This window comes from Oryzias latipes, chromosome 13, assembly GCF_002234675.1.
Source record: "Oryzias latipes chromosome 13, ASM223467v1".
NCBI lineage: Eukaryota > Metazoa > Chordata > Actinopteri > Beloniformes > Adrianichthyidae > Oryzias > Oryzias latipes.
In genome coordinates, this window is record NC_019871.2 from 31,343,900 (window position 1) to 31,363,813 (window position 19,914).

The following is a 19,914-nucleotide window of genomic DNA, read 5'->3' on the forward strand; positions in this document are numbered from 1 at the left end:
TTTGACACCATTGACCACAGTATTCTACTCCATAGATTAGAGCATGACATAGGGATCAGAGGAAATGGACGTTCCTCTCAGTGCACTCCGGTTAACTATGGAGTCCCACAGGGCTCAGTTTTAGGACCCATTCTGTTTATGATCTACATGCTTCACTTAGGAAGCATAATCAGGAAACACAGCATTAGTTTTCACTGTTATGCTGACAGTGAAAACTAATGCTGACACAGTTGTATTTATCCATGAAACCTGACCAGAATGACGATATAGAGAAACTGAACGCCTGCATCAGAGACATCAAGACCTGGATGACAATTAATTACCTCCTCCTGAACCCAGAAAAAACTGAGGTCATTATACTTGGTCCTAAAAACCTCAGAGATGTTCTGTCTGATCAGATAGTCTCCCTGGATGGCATAAGTATAGCCCCCAATTCCACAGTTAGAAACCTTGGGGTTTTATTTGACCAGGATTTATCATTTAAGGCTCACATATCTCAGGCGTGCAGAACTGCCTTTTTTCACCTGCGGAATATTAATAAGATCAGAAATCTACTTTCTAAGAGTGATGCTGAAAAACTCATCCATGCATTTGTTACGTCGAGGCTGGATTACTGTAACTCCTTGTTAGCAGCGTGTCCTAAGAGTTCCTTAAGAAGTCTCCAGCTTGTTCAGAACGCAGCAGCTAGATTGTTAGCTGGAACCAGCAGAAGAGATCACATCACTCCTGTGTTAGTTTCGCTCCATTGGCTCCCAGTTGATTCTAGAATCAAGTTCAAGATCCTCCTGTTAACCTATAAGGCCTTACATGGAATGGCCCCGTCCTATATTAAGGACCTCATTGTCCCTTACCAACCAATCAGAACATTTCACTCACAAAACGCAGGACTACTTGTGGTTCCTAGAATTAGTAAAAGTACGGTTGGAGGTAGAGCGTTTAGCCACCAAGCCCCTGTTTTACGGAATAAACTCCCAGCTCATGGAAGAGAGGACGATAAACATTCCTCTACAGTCTTTTAGGGGTCAGGGTGAGTGAATTAGTGCATCAGAAACAGCCACAGACATTTCTGCTACATCAGACGCAGCAGATCTTCCCCGGACAAAGTGATAAGTTCTTTTTTTCACAAATCATTTGTAGTGACACCCTCTGAAGGCATTAACGCTCACTGCTGATGATGCAGACAGACTTCAGGCGGGTCCGGGGGACTCATAAGCCTACAGACCTGTAGACGGATGAAGCCCCGCCTATCACTGCATACTTAAGAAGTGAGAGTTGGTTTGAAGTAAAGTGAGGGATGACAGATGCTCTGCTGGGACCTTCTGGGCCCAACAATCTATCAGATAAGCTGGTTAAATGTGACGGAAGAGCTGAAGCAGACAGAAACTTACCCAGGAGTCCTCTGGGCACCACCCCCCAGATGATGAAGGACCTCTCTGAGCTCTCGGGGGGGATTTCTGCTTTATCTGTGACACTGAGCAGCCCTGCCTGTCTCTGGATGGGGCGGCTCTCACACCAAAAGAAAAAAAAGGCAAAGCAGGAACATGCTGAGAAACCAACCACTCCTCAAACCACTAAGTCCTTAATTTAGACTGGGGGAGCTTCCAGAGTCTGTTTTCCGTCTTCTCAGTATGTTGCTCAATGTGAAACTGGATGGGATGTGCTCATGAACAGACAGCAGGATACTAAATCTGCCTCGTGGAGCCGAGGGGCCCAGACGCCCTCGTCTGCCGTGAGGGGCGGAGCTTTGAGAAACAGACTCTGTCCCATCAGGGATCCATCAGTCCTCAGCCTTTTACTGCAACAGGTGTAGCTGTGAGGGCGGAGCTTCATTTGTGACGTGGAAAATGAAAACAGACGAAAATGACCTGGGGCACGGTACAGCGGGTTAAACCCCCCCCAGGCAGAACCTCAGACACAAACTTCCATCTGAGGAGGAGGGGCAAGAGCAGGGAAACCTGCCAGGTAATCAACCTGATTGATTCCCGTACGGATGGGGGGGGGGTTAATCTAATAGAGAGACTCCTGAAGGGCAAGCTGACCCCTTCCTGGCATCATCACAGTAACATTCCTGCAAGAGCACCCAGACTCAGAGGAAGCACATCAAAAGGTCACATCACCCCCCCCCCCCCCCATTTAACTCTGTCAATTAAAAAACTGTAGACTTCCATCCTTTTTCATTTTTGTCCAAGTCTGCCTATAAAGCTCTAAACTCCACTGTTTTCAAACAGAGACGGCTTTCATGAGCCTCTGACAAGCGCAGACAGGCGTGGGGGGAGGACTGCAGTGATGTGGTTCCTTAGATGATCCAACCAGCACACGAGCGGTTCTGGGCCAGCTGGAGACGCCGGAGGGACGCCGGAGGGACGCCTGTCTGACGCCGAAACCCAGTCACAGTGAGCCAGGCCAGATGTGACGCGGGCCAGGATGAGCGTCTCAGAGAGTCGCAGTGGGAGAAACGGCTTCACCTTCACAGCTTATTCAAAGAAGCCGAACGCCATGACCAGGACTGAACCATTTTCTCCACTCAGAGACCCACACTGAAGGAAACACAGGTTTGAACATGTCATGTCTTCTGCTGGAGGACGTAGAAGTTAGGCTCAAAACTATATTTATCAAGGATACTATCAAATCCTTGTTAATCAGAAGCAGACGAAACAGATGTTGTTTGAAAAGGTTCGTATTTAATACATAGAAACTACGCTGGGCGGGGCCACAGTCTCCATGCTCCGCCCCTTTCTGATCATCCACCTGCAGACCAATGGATCCATGAAGGTCTTTGTTTTGCTGGTCTGAGCTGGAATCTGGATCAGAACTGGACAGCTGGATGAAGCTGGTATTGCTTCTGTTTTTGTTGCACCGCTGATGTTAGTTGGGGGTGTGAGGGGCTGTTAAACAGATAGCTCTGTTATGGATGATGGGAAGAGGGTCCGGGGTTGCTCCGCACCAACGGTCCTGCCCACAACTCAGAGGCGAATTTCTTCTGCTCTGTAGAAACTATGTCCTAGAAAGTGATAGTTTTTAATTGATTTTGGCTAAAAACAGCATCATTATAATTAAGAACCACTGGGAATGCTTTACAACAGATCAAAGATGATGGGAGTGAGACTTTAAAGTCTAGGTCTTCACAACAAAGACTGTTTGACATGCACCTTCCAGAGACACACAGAGATGGTTGAACACGAATGCCTCACAGTCCACCAGAGGGAAGTCATCCAGACCGGACCTGCTGCGACTGACCTGCTCCAGGTCCTCAAAGTCCCACTCCAGTCCTCTGCTGTTAAAGTGTTCCCATCGTTTCTCAATCCTGACTTTGCTGTTTTTAGTCAAAATTAAAAACCCTGTGTCGTTTTAGGACAAAGTTTCTGCAGAGCTGCAGTCGTTTTGGGCAGGACTGTGGGCGGGACTGAATGCCAACCCCCACTTCCCCTCCCTGTTGCTGAGAGCTCTCTGTTTACACACTCTCCCGTTAGCTTGCAGCCCCTCAGACCCCATAAACCGTTTAGATCCAGACTCCAGATCTGTTTGTGAGGCAATGCATCAGGACGGAGCTCTATTTCAAACAGCATCTTTTCATCTGCTTCTGATTCACAACTAATCCACTTTGAATCTAAATGTTCTTTGAAAAATCCTCCAAGAATGAGTTAAAAGGCTCTTTCATCAGAACAGACAGCAGAGCTGCAGAGAGCTTCACACGTGTTCAGGAGAATCAAGTCCACAGGTCAGGCTGCATTTATGCTGATAGTCGCTCAGAACACTGTCAGGCCGTGGTGACCTGAACTGACCTCATGCTCTTCAGGGGGTCAAAGTGACCCGAAAGATGCCTACGCCTCACTTTTACTCAGTTAAGTGCAGACCTTTGGGATTTTACGGCTGTTCTCTTTGGAGCCTCTAGAGTGGACGTCAGTGAAGACCCAGAAGCAAAAGGCGGCGGACAGTTGCTACGGCAACCTGATGGGTTACAGCTGACAACAGGCCAGACCATCACAGCAGCAGTAGATGAATGACCAGCCTTTGGTCGAACGGGGACCTCAGGACTGCAGCAGGAGCTGTGCGCTGGCGTCCCGTCAGGGGTGGTTAGCGTTCAGAAGGAAAGGAAGAGGAGAAGAAGGACCCCCACCCCCCCCAGAGGAGATCCACACACTTGGGGACCTGTGTGGGTCAGGAATCCAGACCGTTCCAGGGTTTACGATGTGCAAACATTTACTATCTTCCTCTCTCCATAAAACATCTGGGCTCCTCTGTGCCCCCCCTCCCCCCATCAGATTGGAGCATTGGTCGTAAAACTTTAGCGTCTTTGTTTTCCAAACTTTCAGATCCACCAACGCCCCCCACCCACCCCCCTCCCCAAGGAGACAGATGGCGATCAATAGACAAACTGTGAGCAGCAGCTTCCTCATCCCGCTTTCACACACCACCTTCTACGGACCAGAACCTTAATGGAGGTGGGAGAGGACTTCAGGGTCTCGACATGATCATGAAGGAGCAGGTCCCTGGATCAGAACCAGGTCAGAACAGAACATTGAGCCGGGACCTCCAGGTCCTGCTATGTTCTGAGACAGACAGGATCCTGGCTGATCCGTTTTCCATCTATTAATACCACGCACATGCACGCGCGAGGGGAAACAGCCCCACAGCAGGTGCTCAGGTGTCTGTGAAACCAAGCCTGTCCGAACTGGGCCGAGACACACCAGGAGTTAAGACAGATGCGCATGCGCAGAGGCTGCAGCGATCAGCTGGAGAGGTTCTGTGAACGTGATTCCGCGGGGGAACTTTCGACGAACTGAGCCGAACGTGCGCGTGCGCGGCCACCTCCTGGTGCGGCGCGCAATCACAGCGCAGAGCTGCACGTGCGCGGGGTCCGATCTCAGCATGGGAAACAAAACTTGCAGTAACGGCACACTTACGTCAGAAGTGAAGCGTGGACGCGCACTCCATGGGCCCCCTCCCAGAGTGAAGCCACGTGCCGCACTTTCTCGGAACCAACCTGCGGCGCTGGTTCCGGATGACCGAACTGCAGCGGATCAGAACCTCGTGCTCTCTCTGCGCTGCGGCGAAGCGCGCTCACGCGGCGCGGCGGGGACCGCGGCTGTCTTTGTAGCGCTGCTCCATTGTCTGCCGAGCCCGCGCATGACGCGCACTGAGGAGCCTGAGCCCAACAGCTGACTGCGTCCCCGACGGGGGGCGTGGCGTGCAGAGGGAGGGGACGGTCTCATCCCCCAGTGAAGGGAGGGGGGGGGGTCTAGTGCACCCTCCCCACCCCGTGTGGAAACCAAACTTCTCCAGTCTAAGTATCTACCGGCTGCTCCATAAACGAGCCCAGAGGTCTGCGTGGTTTGGTTCCTGCAGAGGTCCAGATGGGATCTCCAGCCTGGGGAGGGGGGGCTCAGAGAAAGTTTGCTGTAGTTCCAGCAGTTCACCCCCCCCCCCCCACACCCCACCAGAGACCCTGAGCGGCTATAAATACTGCCGCTCAGGTTTCTCTGTGACGGTCCAGGTGGAAATACCCAAACCCAGACGGACGGCATGCAAGTTCAAGCAAGCGGCAGAACGCTGCACACAAGCCCGTGTACAGGAGGGGGACAGGAAAGTGTTAGGGTTCTTCATCACTGTGCAGAGGCGTGGGGGGGGGGGGGTCCTCCTTGTGTACACAGACACAGAATAGTTCTTAAACGTTCGTGGTCACATCAGGAGCACCATCACTGTTCCTCTTGGGGTTAAGCGCTTTGTGTTTTCAATATGAAAGGCGCTAAACCAATAAATACAGTTTAAGTTTATGGGGTTGCTGGAGCCTACCCAGCTATTGGGTGACGGCGGTGGACCCCGAGCAGGTCAGTCTGCTGCTGGGACACACGCTCACATTTCCAGGGACACCAGTTAACCTCAGAAGCATTTTTTGGACGGTGGGAGGAAGCTGGAGAGTCCGGAGAAAACCCACGCGTGCACGGCAGAACATGCTAACTCCACACAGAAATCATACAGCCCCATGTTGACTTTCAAATAGAAAAAAAGAATGCAGCACAGGAGCTAAGTGACTTCTTCCTTCTCTTTTGGGGGCCGCAACAACAAATCATCTGCTTCCATCTAATCCTCCAAAACACCAACTGCCCTCACGTTCTCTGTCACTACCCATGGACCTTCTCTTTGGTCTTCTTGAAGACATCTTTGCTGCTAATTATAATCTCAGCAGCCTTCTTCCTACATCCCTGCTCCTTTTCTCAATGTGTCTCATCCATCTAACATGAACATGAACCTTCACCACAGTCTTCCACGCCTCTCGCTTCATTCTTGAGGACATCTGTCAGACATCACACCTGAAACCTTCCTCCAGCCGCTCCAGCCTGCTTGCAGACGCCTCTTCACCTCTTTCCTAAACTTGGACTGTTGACCCTTCGTACTTTCAGTCCTCCCCCTCTCCCCCTTTCCTCTGTAACCTCTCTGCTCCCCCGGAGCTCCTCTCATGTCCACACAGCACTACGAAGGAACAAACAACATTTGCTTGTTTCAGTTTTTATTCTTTTCTTCCCTGGCCTTTGGGAGGGGCACATGCCCAACGGAGGATCAGCAAACGTTGTCTTTTACGAGGCCCTGATGAAGACGCTGACAGCCCTGGAGTGGAAACGGAAACCGTGAACTGGTTCCTACCTTGTGTCAGGCGAGAGGGCTGCCTGATCTGGAGTCCATCGATGGAGCACAGGTTTCCACACGGGTGGAGTGTGATCACCCCACCCCTGTTCTCTATGAAGCAGTGCTGGGGGGCGACCCCAGGGCCCTGGATGTTGATGTCCACGGGACCGTGACCCAGCGTGGTGCACCCTGAGGAAGAAGCACATTTTCTGAGCACCCACTGTCATGGTCGTCCATCACTCCAGGTGATCAGCGTCACGTTTCCTAACGGCGTTTCTGTCTGTTTCTGCAGGTTTTCTGCCAGAGATCATTTTCCCTCGCTCTGGGCTTTGATGTCCCCGTTTTGTGTGTGCTTCCAGTAGCTTTAATTCATTTCTGTTGCTAGATTTAGATTTAGATTTAGATTTTCTTTATTGTCATTGTGCATAGTACAATGAGATTGAAGCATCGCCATCAGAGCAAAAACAGCAAGAAAGGGAAAATTAAAAAAAAACATCGTAATACAATAAAATCAAACAAACAAACAGTATGTACAAGTGTGCAAATATAAACTATAATGAAGAGTGCCGAAATTATTGTGCAAAAGTGCATACGAAAACTGAGTGTAAACATGTCAGAAGTGCAAGAGGTGGTAATGAGTTAGAGTGTTGACACTGTGGACAGAGTAAGTAAACAGGAATGTGGATTTTATCTGTGCATTTGGGAATTGAGGATGGTCATTGCTTTTGGAAAGAAGCTGTTTTTGAGTCTGTTGGTTTTGCTTCTGATGCCTCTGTAGCGCCTCCCAGAGGGCATCAGGTTGAACAGGTCTCAGCCAGGGTGTGAACTGTCCTTGATGATGTTATGAGCCCTATTGAGACAGTGGCGGGGTAGATGTCTGTCAGGGTGGGGAGAGGGCACCCAATGATATTTTGAGCCGTCTCTGCGACTCTCTGCAGCTGCCGAACCAAACTGTCCTGCAGTAAGTAAGCAGGTTCTGGATCAATAACTGGTAGAAGGTCAGCAGCAGGTTGGTGCCGATGTTGTTCTTCCTGAGGACCCTCACTGCTACATTCCTGAGCAGTGTGCATTTCTGAGGTCCCTTCTCATTTCTGCAGAAATCCACCCATCCATCTTCAGAATCACTTCAGGGTCACTGGATTGTTGAAGCCAACTCCGTGACTGCTGGGTGAAGGCAGGGTGCACCCTGAACAGCTCACCAGTCTGATGCAGAGACCAAATGCACACCAAGGGGTGATTTAGAGACACCAGTTAGGCTCTGAAGTGGGATTTTGGACTGTGGGAGGAAGCTGGAGTGATCTGTGAAAACCCACACATGCATGAGGAGAACAAACTCCACACAGAAATGACCCCGCCGGGATTTGAGCTAACCACTACACCACTGTGCAGAAAATGCTACTGTGTATTTAACTCTGCCAGTTGGCTTCTAGTTGCAGTGAGTAATTGATAAAGGGCAATGAAATTAGAGGTAATTAGTTTTAAAAAACTGACGTCCAAAGGGTTTTAGCAAGGGGTGTAGGAAAAAATCGCTTTGGCGATATATTGTGATAGTCCATTTTCCATGTCAGGAGTATATTTATTTAATTATTTCTGAGCGTCCTTCAGCGTCTGACTCTTGTCTTCACTTCAACCTCCAACCACTAGTTGGCAGCAGAGAACATGGAGCCTCTTTGAGCAGCTCTACACCACAAAACTACAAGACCTCAGAGAAGCAGCTGGTTCTGTTGCTATCAGACATGAACGACTTTGTTTTTACTTAGAATGGATACAGAACCCAAACTCTGTTCCATGTTGCTGTCAGTATCGTATGAAAACACGGATTGTGGTTCTTTGTAGCTCAGATCAGAACCAGTGAAGCTCTGCAGCTGCACAGCGGCTGATGCACGGAGACAAAATGCTGTCTGCAAAGCGGGCCAAAGTTCTGCAGAACCTCCCAGCAATAGAATCTAGTTCTGATGGATCAGAGTGATGTGTCCAACGCTCTGGAAAAAGGCCACTGTGGTGGAGATGAGCGTTAAAGTCCGTGTTTACTTCCACGTGTGAGAAAGTGCAGCTGCAGAGCAGACTGTCATGGAAATAAAGCATCTTAGCCACATTAAAGCTCTTCATCCTGTCGTGCTATGTAAGCGTTTCTGTAGCATAATTAAAAATAAAAGTCAAAACCAGGAATACTTTTTCATTTTCAACACGAAGCTGCATTTTTTGACTCAAAATTAAAATGAAAAAGCAATCCACCAAAATGCTTTTTCATTTTCTTCTTCAACACTGCTTATTCTGTCACTTAATTAAAATGATAAAGAAAATGGTATTTGACACTTCATTTTCAAAAAGTTCTCTGGTAAATGTGTAGCAAAATTCATTTAGAAATATCTAATTTGACAATTGAAATGGATCAACAGAAATGCTTTTTCATTTTCACAATGTAACTGCAAATGACTAAAAATAAATTGAAAAATGCGAAACGAAAATGCAAAGAGGGGATTGAATTTTCATTTTAACATCCACCCTGCCAACGTTGTCGCATAATTCAATTCAAAGTAATAAAGCTTTGCGCTGATTTTGCTGTTCGATGACAGCTGGATCCATCAACAGCTCCAGCAGATTTCATGCTAAACGTTTGCTTGTTGGACGAACACACACTCAGCGTGAAGCTGCAGGAGACTATCTTCTAAATGTGCTTTATTACAGTTGTGATTGTTATTTAGGGCCAGCTCGCTCATATATTTTATTAATCCGTGCGGTCAGTGCTTTTTTCTTCAAGGACCCTAAAGACGGGTTAGCATTAGGCTAATATGTGCTAAAAACATTAGCCGTGGAGGTACTTAAAACTCCTTGCAGGCAATGAGCATCTTGGATGTAAATATGTGGGAATTACATCATCCTTTATTCTGTTCTGGACACCACTGGAAACACAAATTCATATGATGGTTTAGTTTCTCAGATCGTAGCAGCACTTCCCCCTTCAGCGATCTGGAGCTTCGGGTCGCGGGGCTTCGCGCTCCGCTATGCAAAGGCGGCTGCCGGTCCAAAGACAACGCTAGTCCGGGGGGGTTCGACGAAACCGTGGTGCATCCGAAGGAGGAACCGCAGGAGGTGGAAATGCTGCTACGTTGTCCTGAGAGGCTGTGTACAATCATTAGGACTGCACAACCATCACAAAGGCCTCTCCTCTGCCGCTAACACAAAGCTACACTGCTCCTAGCATGTCTGTCTGTTGGCAGCATGACACATGAAAATGAAAAAGCATTTCTGGTTTTGACTTTCATTTTTAATAAGACTACAGAATTGCTTCCATATCATGCTGCCTCATCATCACTTTATTGAATGTGGAAAGAATTTGTGTTTTTCCCCCCTTTATTTTTGAAGTACCATTCAGACTCCTGAACTGTTTAAAAATATTGGAGAAGCTACATTAATCAATACTAAAATAAACAGCACTTTATTTACTCAATCATACTTTTACAACCTTATTGGTTAAGAAACAGTCATTCTATTTTTTCTTTCTTATTCTGAGAAGAAGAAGAAGAATTTTGGTTGTGGAAATCAGACAACGCTGACTGTTCCCTTACTATATTTAAAGTTACCAAAATAAAAGCCCTGTGAGTTTGCCTGGGTAAAACCAACTTCTATACGAGTTACAGTTGCAGTGCTTAACACTGTGATCATTGAATAAACAGAATTACTTATTAACACATTAATGTTCAGGTAGAGTGCTCTGGTACAATATCAGGATACGTATCGTTTCACCAGACTCTTGCCAATTCATACCCCTAGTTTTAGCCATGAGATCTCACAAGAAAAGCGCTAACCTACACAATAAATGATTCTTCTTACTTTAAATTTTGATCCTTAATCAAGCTGATGCAAAATCCATTGAAGGAACAGTTATTTGTATAAAGATAAAATAAAAAAGTAGCAGGAAAACCTGACAGATCATGACATCCTGCTTCCCAGAGGAACAGATTGATCTGGTTTGGTCCAAAAGCTCCACGTCTACAATGTGTTCATAAAGTGACTGAAGCTTTTCATTCAGTGGCTCCTCACTCAAACAGAGTTTAGCACAAAAACAGAGCCAGCTGTGACAGCAAAGAGCACTGAAGACACAATCATGACCTCCACACTGACTCTGGATCCACAAACAGCCGGAACCACATTGGACCCACGATGAAATACGGCCAAGGAGATCAAACCCCTCCCACAAATCCCCTATGGAACTGGAGTCAGCCTGTTTTAACGAGCCCACTTAGTATGAAGTCACACCTGACTTTATGTCATTTAGCATCACAAAAATCTTGAAAAACTTGAAACTGATTCTGGGATGGCTCAAGCTGGAGGAGCCGTAGGTGGGGGCCTCAGATGACCCCACACTAGATTGTGTTTGGAACTAATGCTAGACCCTTTACAGGAGCTGACCGTGACCCAGAGGTCAGTCGCTGGGTCTTATCTGGGTACTGGTGCAGCATGAATCCACAGATGGACAGTCCCAGCTGAGCTGTGTTTACCGTCACTTGATGGATAGATAGATAAACAGCGATGTGATCCTGAAGGAAATTCTAAACTGGCTCAAATGTTGAGAGTCAGGACCTTCAATGATGTGACACAAACCAGGAAGTGCCAAAAGTTCCAACTCCTCAGAAAACCCCCAGAGTCAGGTTTCATGTTAAAGTCCAGCTTAATGCTTGAAGCATTAGGCACACTTTGCTTTCTTAAGCTCATTTTTGTTCAGTCATTTCTTTATAATCCAGTAGGACTGTAGGATGTGAAGAGGATTTCAGCTGTTTTCATCTTTCTGGCTTAAATTTGCACACGTCTATTGATTGGCGGTTCAGATGGTCAGCCGGTGCGCGGAGCTCCAAATGTTATGCAGTTCTATGCAATAGTGGTTTTAGGAACACAGTGGAGCTGAGTGGAGTGAACTCCAGTCAACAGTCTTGACGCACTGTAGGGGGCGTGTCACCGATCATACGTCCATCGTTTGTCTGTCTTCGGTCAGGAAACTTTCAGACCTTGTGCTCCGGTATGAACACAGATCCTTCATGCTTGAACGTGAATACGTGCTGCAGTCGGCTTACAGAGCTGGTGCAGAGCTCGGTTCTGTTGGCCATGTGGATTAGGGTTGGGCGATGTCCCCTAAATTGGCCGTTGACGATGTTTGCCGTCAACCATCGGGATGGACGATGATATCGTCGAGGCGGGGGGCTATTTTGAATTTTTCGGACTTATATAATTGCCATTCGTTATTTTACTTTATTTATTTTATTTCCCAACTAATGACTCATCCGCGATGATCCAGTATAAACTGAGGGAAGAAACTTTAACAAAAAAAGTAACAAACAAAATAGAAAAGTAGTTCGCTCCCACACTTAACTAGTCAAGTGGACCGGTGGAGCGCGGACTTACAGCTCTGTGTTTGGGGGGGGGGGGTGCTTTGTGACATGAGTGGTATGTGTGGGAGATTTAGGACCTTGATCCGTCCCGCAGCTCTAGGGGAACGAGCTACCGAACTCAGAACCAGGTCTAAAAGTGTGTGTCTGAGCAGAAGAGCGTGAGCACACACACAGCGGCGGTGTGAGCTTCAAAGCAGAAATGTCGCTCAGTCCTTAGAAAACGTTCAAACAATCACGTGGATTTGTGTTTCGAGTCGCGTCCCGACAAAATAAAGCCTGATGTTATTCCCACATGTTTACGTGCAGCCAGGATGCAGATTGCAGAATTTCCAGATGGATTTTATGTCCACCCAAAGCTAATGTTGTTATTCCGTGTTAGCATACTGCTAATCCTGGCTTCTTTCCAGCTCCGTTCTTCAACAGAAAAAGCACTGACCACACGGATTAAAATTAAAATGCTGAGCGAACAGGCGCTTCATAATAACCGTAACATTAATAAAAGTACGTTTAGATGATCGTCTCGTATATTACCGAGCTGACATGTCAATGTATATAGCCGCTCGGCGGAACTCATTTCCTCTTCCGGTTTTTCAAACCCTACTGCGCATCTGCGAATGATTTAGTCTGACCGAAAGTGTGACCCATGTGAACGTTTGTTATATTCTGAAAACATTTTTCTGGAACCATGTACACGGTTGGATTCTAATCCGACCATTGATCCCATCAAGATATTTTGCACATGTAACCGCGGCTTTTGGTGTCGACTCGCAGCGTGGCGGGGGCGTGGCATAACGGTGTCTCTCCATCGGGAGACACCATCACGATGGACGATGGTATCGTCCATGGGCACAACCCTAATGTGGATCTCCTGTGATGTAACAGCCCATGTCAATCACTAAGAGCTCTCAGCATGAAGCTGCAGCGTATCCAAACTGTTGTGTTGTGTAGTAGAACTACTGTGTCGTAGTGCAAAGTAGAAAATATTTTTGTCTTCATGAGACTTCTATCCTTCTGTACTGAGAGGAACATTTGCTTTCAGCGGGACAGTGGGGGTCTAGCATGCCTTGCTGCTGGCCTGCCTTTCCCTATGTGCATGTGTGCTCACCGTGCACGTATGCTCACATGTGCATGTGTGCTCACCATGCACGTGTGCTCATTGTGCACGTATGCTCACATGTGCACGTGTCCTCACATGTGCACGTGTCCTCACATGTGCACGTGTCCTCATCGTGCACGTGTAACCACATGTGCACGTGTCCTCACCGTGCACGTGTGCTCACCAGCATGCATGTGAGGCGTGTCCTGTCGGAAGTGAAGATGCCGGACACGGTGCACCCTGGTGTGTCTGTGGACTCACCCTCAGGCAGGGGCAGTAGGGTGATGGCTGTGCTCAGTCGCCCGCTTCCCAGGCTGACCAGGTGGGGGCGCTCTGCTTGGAACTTTAGCCCCTTTCCCGTCTCAAAGAGGTCCAAGGGGGTGCTCTGTAGGAAGACAGCAGTGAAGAGCCTCTGTGTTGGATCAGCTTTCATTCTGCACTGGTTACAATGTTAGAGCCCCCCCCCCCCCCCCCCCCAATAGGGAAACAGTTATCAGTGACTGAATAGTTTCAGATTGTCAGAGCATGACAAAAACAGAGGTGAGTTTTTCTGCGCAAACTTCCCACTGGGGTGTGTGTGTGGGTGGGGGTGGGGGTGGGGGGGTGGGGGGCATTGTGGGAAGCTCATCTCCACGTTTTGTGTATGTTCCCCGTCCAGAGCCTTCCTAAAGCCCCCCAGTTCGTATGCAGGGGGGAGGGAGGGGGTTACCATGGCAACGACTTCCCGCTCTGAAGAGGGAAGGGGGCTGTGAACTAGAGGGGCTGGCAGGGCTTGCTGCTTCTGCTAACAGGAGTCACGGCTTCTGCAGATGTTGCCTCATGTTCTCCCAAACAGAGGAGGATGGCATCCCAGCAGCCCCTGCTGCAGGTTTGAGGTTCACTTCGCTGTATTGCCCATTAGCAGGTGTAGGACTAACGTGGATAAAGACCCATGAAAATTGTGTTTCTACCATCTTTTCCGTGGTCTTTTTCTCACGGTGGAGGACATTAATAAGGAAAATAAAGCTTAAAATCACATTTCTCTAAATTGTTGTGAATCAGGAGCAGATGAAAACACGGCGTTAGGAAAACAGCATATTGGTGACGTAGAAAATATCTTTTGGGCCCAGGAAGGGTGGGGTTGCTCTGCACCAATGGTCCATGCTACAACTTTGTCGTTCTTCTCGGCTTTGGCTTTTGCGCCTGCTGCCCTTCCTGACCCAATCCTGTATTTTAGTGGGCACGGGGGGGGGGGCCAGACTTGGGCTCACTGCACCCCCTGGGAATCACAGCAGTCCTGCACACAGCCAACTGGGCCATCCTTCTGCTCGGTCCCGCCTCAACTCAGAGGTGAATTTGTAATTCTGCTCTGCAGAAACAGTGTCCTAAAAACGACAGACTCACCATTACAAGACCACCAGGTGACTGTTTCAGATTTTTGTGTGTGTTTTGTGTTGTTTTTTAGTTGTATATTCATAATAACTGTGTGGGTTTCAGACAAAGCCTGTTGTGTGTTTTTGGTTGGGGTTGCTGTGCCGTGGGTGGAGACAGATCAATGTCCTCTGATGAGCGTGGCCTCAACAGCGCGGCGTTCGTCCTCCCGTCATTGGCCCTAATAGGATTATCTGACTGTGGGGGTCGACAGGTGGAGTGGGCCCAGCCTAAGAGGATTGAGGCTGGGGGGCCCTTAGGGAGCAGTGCTGCGGGTTCGTGTGCCGCTCCTGCTTTCCCGCCTGAAGCCCTCTCTCACGTGCACGCCTGCCTGCGACACTGCAACGCGTCAGGATTTGGGGTCACGACCTCCTTTCCTGGTTCCAGCTGACTGTTGGAAAGCTCAGAGACCGGCCCCTCCCCGGGACGTCCGACGGGACCGTCCGAGGCAGCAGGTGGGGAGCAGACGGCCAGTCTCTCTGTAATCACTGCTTCAGATGCTACGTAACCTACCGGCATGTGGCCCCCCAGCGGTGCTGCCTCAGAGGTCTGTCATTATGAAGTGTGGAGAGCTTTGAGGATCCAAACATCTGATGTTACTGAAGGCAGACATCGAGAGGGGGGGGGGGGGGGCAGCTTAAACCATGTCTGCCTCAGATGAAAATCTGCTTTTCAAAAACCGAAATTGAAACCTGAAGCAGATCCAGGCAGGGCTCCAGCGGGGCCCATCGGAGGGCCCATAAGCAAGGTCCACCAGGGGGCCATCAGAGGGCCCATCAGGGGGCCCATCAACTGTCCAGAAATGCTGCCTCGCCACAAATACAGGAATGTAGGTACGAAGAAATCCCGCCACAAAGTAGTCCAAGTTTGTGAGGGATCAGCTGACCACCTGAACGCAGGTCCAGGAAAATATGCAGGTGGGGGGGGGGGGGGGGGGGGGGTCCGAACAGAGAAGAGCACAAAGTAGAGCAGAATAGTCGTGGAGGTGTCACAGATCAACCTGCATCTCTCAACCTGCATCTCTCAAAACGGATCGTTTCTAGCAGTCAGAGAGGCTGGAGGTCCTCCAGGTGAGTCACGTGTTCTCAACCCCCCCCCCCCCCCCCCCTCCCCAGTCAGACTTACCTGCAGCATCTGGTGAGTCTGCCGTCCGCCCACAGCAGCCTCGTTCCTGTTCAAGCGGTCCATGTCCACTGAGCTGTCTGAGGCTCCTGGCGACACATGCAGATCCTGCAGGGGGGGGCATGGTGAGTGACGAACGCACTGTGTGTGTGTGTGTGTGTGTGGGGGGGTTACATTAGCAGCAGTGACGATCAAACTCCTACGAGGACAGAGGTTGCTGGGATTCCCCTCCAAACTACCATGAGCATCTCTGTGATTCATGCTGACGGACAGGAAGCAGATAGGGGGGGGAACGCACACACACACAGACACACACACATGAAGCACGCACACATGCACCTGACGTGCGGTCAGGTGAGGCAAGTGGCAAGGTTCAGTCTCACCTGTCATAATCGTGATAAACTCGAAAAAGGTAAATTAAGTAAATATTATTTTCTACTGATCTGTGTTAAATATACAGTTTCAGTCAACTCACAGTTTGTGAGGTTAAAAGCACTGCATTTGATCACATAAAGGCACAAACACACACTCAACCACGCACACACTCACAGACTCAAAAACGCACACATGTACACACACACACACACTCACATGTGTAAACACTCACAGACACACACACACACGTAGACACTCACAGACACACACACTGACAGACACACACACTGACAGACACACACACTGACAGACACACACACTGACGGACACACACACTGACAGACACACACACTCACAGACACACATGTTTACGTTGTTCAGGGCTTACACTTTGCTGTAAATCCCCGTCTGCTCTCTTGAGCTGCAGATGCTTTAGTCACTGACATTGTTCCCTTCAATCACTTATTTGTGCACAAATTAGCATTTTGTGTGCTCAAAATGATGAGAGAACAATCTAGTTATTTATTTTTCAGTGTCATGTCCAGTGCTCAATACAGCTCAGCTTAAATGCTTTTTTTTAAATACAGGTTTTAGAAGTTCCAAGTTTAAACTTTACCTTAAGACAAGAACCTTTTCTCCAGACAATACGATTAAAAAATATCTAACATTCAAACATGTAAATGGATATATTTTTATAACAAGAATCTGTTCTTCTGTTTCTGTCAATTTCCTCCTTTTTCTCTTTTTCCTGTAGAACCTATTTTTAAAAATCTAGTCATGTAATTTCGTAATATAAGATCTTGGCCTCTGAACATCATCTAGACGCTGTAGAAAGGAGAACTCGTGTTTTCATCTTTTTCTCTGACAGCAGATTCAGTCTTTTATCATCATTTTGCCTACTTATCAAAGATTGACAACAAAACTTGACTAAAACAAAAGTAATTAAAGTTACAAACCCATTATTTCTGTCTTCAAAGCCAAAGAGCCACTATGGAGGGATAAAAGCGACGTCTCCGCGGCCCCAGAACCATTTTCTAGATAAACGTTTAAAGTCCAGATGAACCGAATCTAGAGCTTTTCTACTAAAGCATCGTTACCTTTCTCCTGTTGTCCAGACAGTGCACGGCTTCCATGTCAAAGAGTCAAGGAGTAAATCCACTCCACATGAGCCTGATTGAGCGCGACACCTCTGAAGCTGAGAGCCGTCTCATCCTCCCACCTGAGCCTTTGTCCAGTTCCCGTCTGCAGGCTACAGAAAGCCGCTCGCTAACCTGTCCCTGCATGTCCTCTAGGCTGAGAGCTGCATTCTTCACTGGCAGCCCCAGACTCACAGAGGCATTCAGAGAGAGCCATCAAGAGACAGGAAGAAGGACGGAGCTCAGAAACAGACGGAAGAGGGGAACGTGTTGAATCAGGACAGATGCAGCTCTGTAATTATGCACAGAGAAAACATGCAGCGTTTCTGACTCGACAAGCCGCTGAACTGACGTGAGCAGACAGCGAACCTTCTGAGGTGAAAGGCTGCTTCAGGGACAAAGGCAGACAGGAACGGCAAATGAAGAGTTTTCTGTGATCAAAAAGGAGAATAAGTAATAAACGAGGGATTACATCTGGGCGACAAAATAGTTTTGAATTTGTCCATCCAGATTTGTGTTTTTAAAGCACATCCCCGGTGCTGAACAAGTCTCATCCAATCTCTTGTTTTTTTTGAAAACCAATTTTTACAAACTGTACAGTGTTTGTAGGAAAAATCTCATCAGCTGAAAAAAAACTCGAAGTTTGCGAATACAACCTTGAGAAGACTTTGCGATAACTTCACAGTCCAGACAGAGAAAACAAACTGTGACAAGTTTGCACACCACAAGGAGTAATTATTGTAACAAAAGTTCCTGTGGCATGTCAAGGTCCTGGAGTGGCCCAGCCAGTCTGCAGATATCAACCACATAGAAAAACTCTGGATGGAGTTGAAAGTCTGTGTTGCCCAGCGACAGCCCCAAAATATCACTGCTCTAGAGGAGATCTGCATGGAGGAATGGACCAAAACAATACTGCTGTAGAGGAGATCTGGATGGAGGAATGGACCAAAACATCACTGCTCTAGAGGATATCTGTATGGAGGAATGGTTTAAAACATCCCTTTTCTAGAGGATATCTGTATGGAGGAATGGGCCAAAACATCACTGCTGTACAGGATATCTGGATGGAGGAATGGACCAAAACATCACTGCTCTAGAGGAGATCTGGATGGAGGAATGGGCCAAAATATCACTGCTCTAGAGGAGATCTGCATGGAGGAATGGACCAAAACATCACTGCCGTAGAGGAGATCTGGATGGAGGAATGGACCAAAACATCACTGCTCTAGAGGAGATCTGGATGGAGGAATGGGCTAAAACATCCCTTTTCTAGAGGAGATCTGCATGGAGGAATGGACCAAAACATCACTGCTCTAGAGGAGATCTGCATGGAGGAATGGGCTAAAACATCCCTTTTCTAGAGGAGATCTGTATGGAGGAATGGGCCAAAATATCACTGCTCTAGAGGAGATCTGCATGGAAGAATGGACCAAAACATCACTGCCGTAGAGGAGATCTGGATGGAGGAATGGGCCAAAACATCACTGCTGTACAGGATATCTGGATGGAGGAATGGACCAAAACATCACTGCTCTAGAGGAGATCTGCATGGAGGAATGGGCTAAAACATCCCTTTTCTAGAGGAGATCTGTATGGAGGAATGGGCCAAAATATCACTGCTCTAGAGGAGATCTGCCTGGAGGAATGGACCAAAACATCACTGCCGTAGAGGAGATCTGGATGGAGGAATGGACCAAAACATCTTTGCTCTAGAGGAGATCTGGATGGAGGAATGGGCTAAAACATCCCTTTTCTAGAGGAGATCTGCATGGAGGAATGGACCAAAACATCACTGCTCTAGAGGAGATCTGCATGGAGGAATGGGCTAAAACATCCCTTTTCTAGAGGAGATCTGTATGGAGGAATGGGCCAAAATATCACTGCTCTAGAGGAGATCTGCATGGAGGAATGGACCAAAACATCACTGCCGTAGAGGAGATCTGGATGGAGGAATGGACCAAAACATCACTGCTCTAGAGGAGATCTGGATGGAGGAATGGGCTAAAACATCCCTTTTCTAGAGGAGATCTGCATGGAGGAATGGACCAAAACATCACTGCTCTAGAGGAGATCTGGATGGAGGAATGGGCTAAAACATCCCTTTTCTAGAGGAGATCTGTATGGAGGAATGGGCTAAAACATCCCTTTTCTAGAGGAGATCTGTATGGAGGAATGGGCCAAAATATCACTGCTCTAGAGGAGATCTGCATGGAGGAATGGGCTAAAACATCCCTTTTCTAGAGGAGATCTGTATGGAGGAATGGGCCAAAATATCACTGCTCTAGAGGAGATCTGCATGGAGGAATGGACCAAAACATCACTGCCGTAGAGGAGATCTGGATGGAGGAATGGGCCAAAACATCACTGCTGTACAGGATATCTGGATGGAGGAATGGACCAAAACATCACTGCTCTAGAGGAGATCTGCATGGAGGAATGGGCTAAAACATCCCTTTTCTAGAGGAGATCTGTATGGAGGAATGGGCCAAAATATCACTGCTCTAGAGGAGATCTGCCTGGAGGAATGGACCAAAACATCACTGCCGTAGAGGAGATCTGGATGGAGGAATGGACCAAAACATCTTTGCTCTAGAGGAGATCTGGATGGAGGAATGGGCTAAAACATCCCTTTTCTAGAGGAGATCTGCATGGAGGAATGGGCCAAAATATCACTGCTCTAGAGGAGATCTGCATGGAGGAATGGACCAAAACATCACTGCCGTAGAGGAGATCTGGATGGAGGAATGGACCAAAACATCACTGC

At 48.0% G+C, this 19,914-nt stretch overlaps 1 protein-coding gene across 7 annotated transcripts in view; it reads right to left on the reverse strand.

Annotated features, from left to right (window-relative positions):
• The window catches only part of phldb1 (pleckstrin homology like domain family B member 1), an 88,456-nt gene that overhangs the window by 56,954 nt on the left and 11,588 nt on the right, over positions 1-19,914 (reverse strand). For 2 of the 7 annotated variants that reach the window (XM_023961249.1, XM_023961245.1), the window contains exons 1-4: positions 17,112-17,339; positions 15,643-15,747; positions 13,369-13,492; positions 6,643-6,813 (exon numbers count right to left, since the gene is read on the reverse strand). In XM_023961249.1, coding sequence (XP_023817017.1) covers positions 6,643-6,813; positions 13,369-13,492; positions 15,643-15,747; positions 17,112-17,147 — 436 coding nt within the window. In that variant the 5' untranslated portion in view covers positions 17,148-17,339. Of the gene's footprint in view, positions 1-4,904; positions 5,171-6,642; positions 6,814-13,368; positions 13,493-15,642; positions 15,748-17,111; positions 17,340-19,914 lie in introns of those variants that run through there. The other 5 variants (XM_023961246.1, XM_023961250.1, XM_023961248.1 and 2 more) reach the window with 4 other exon arrangements.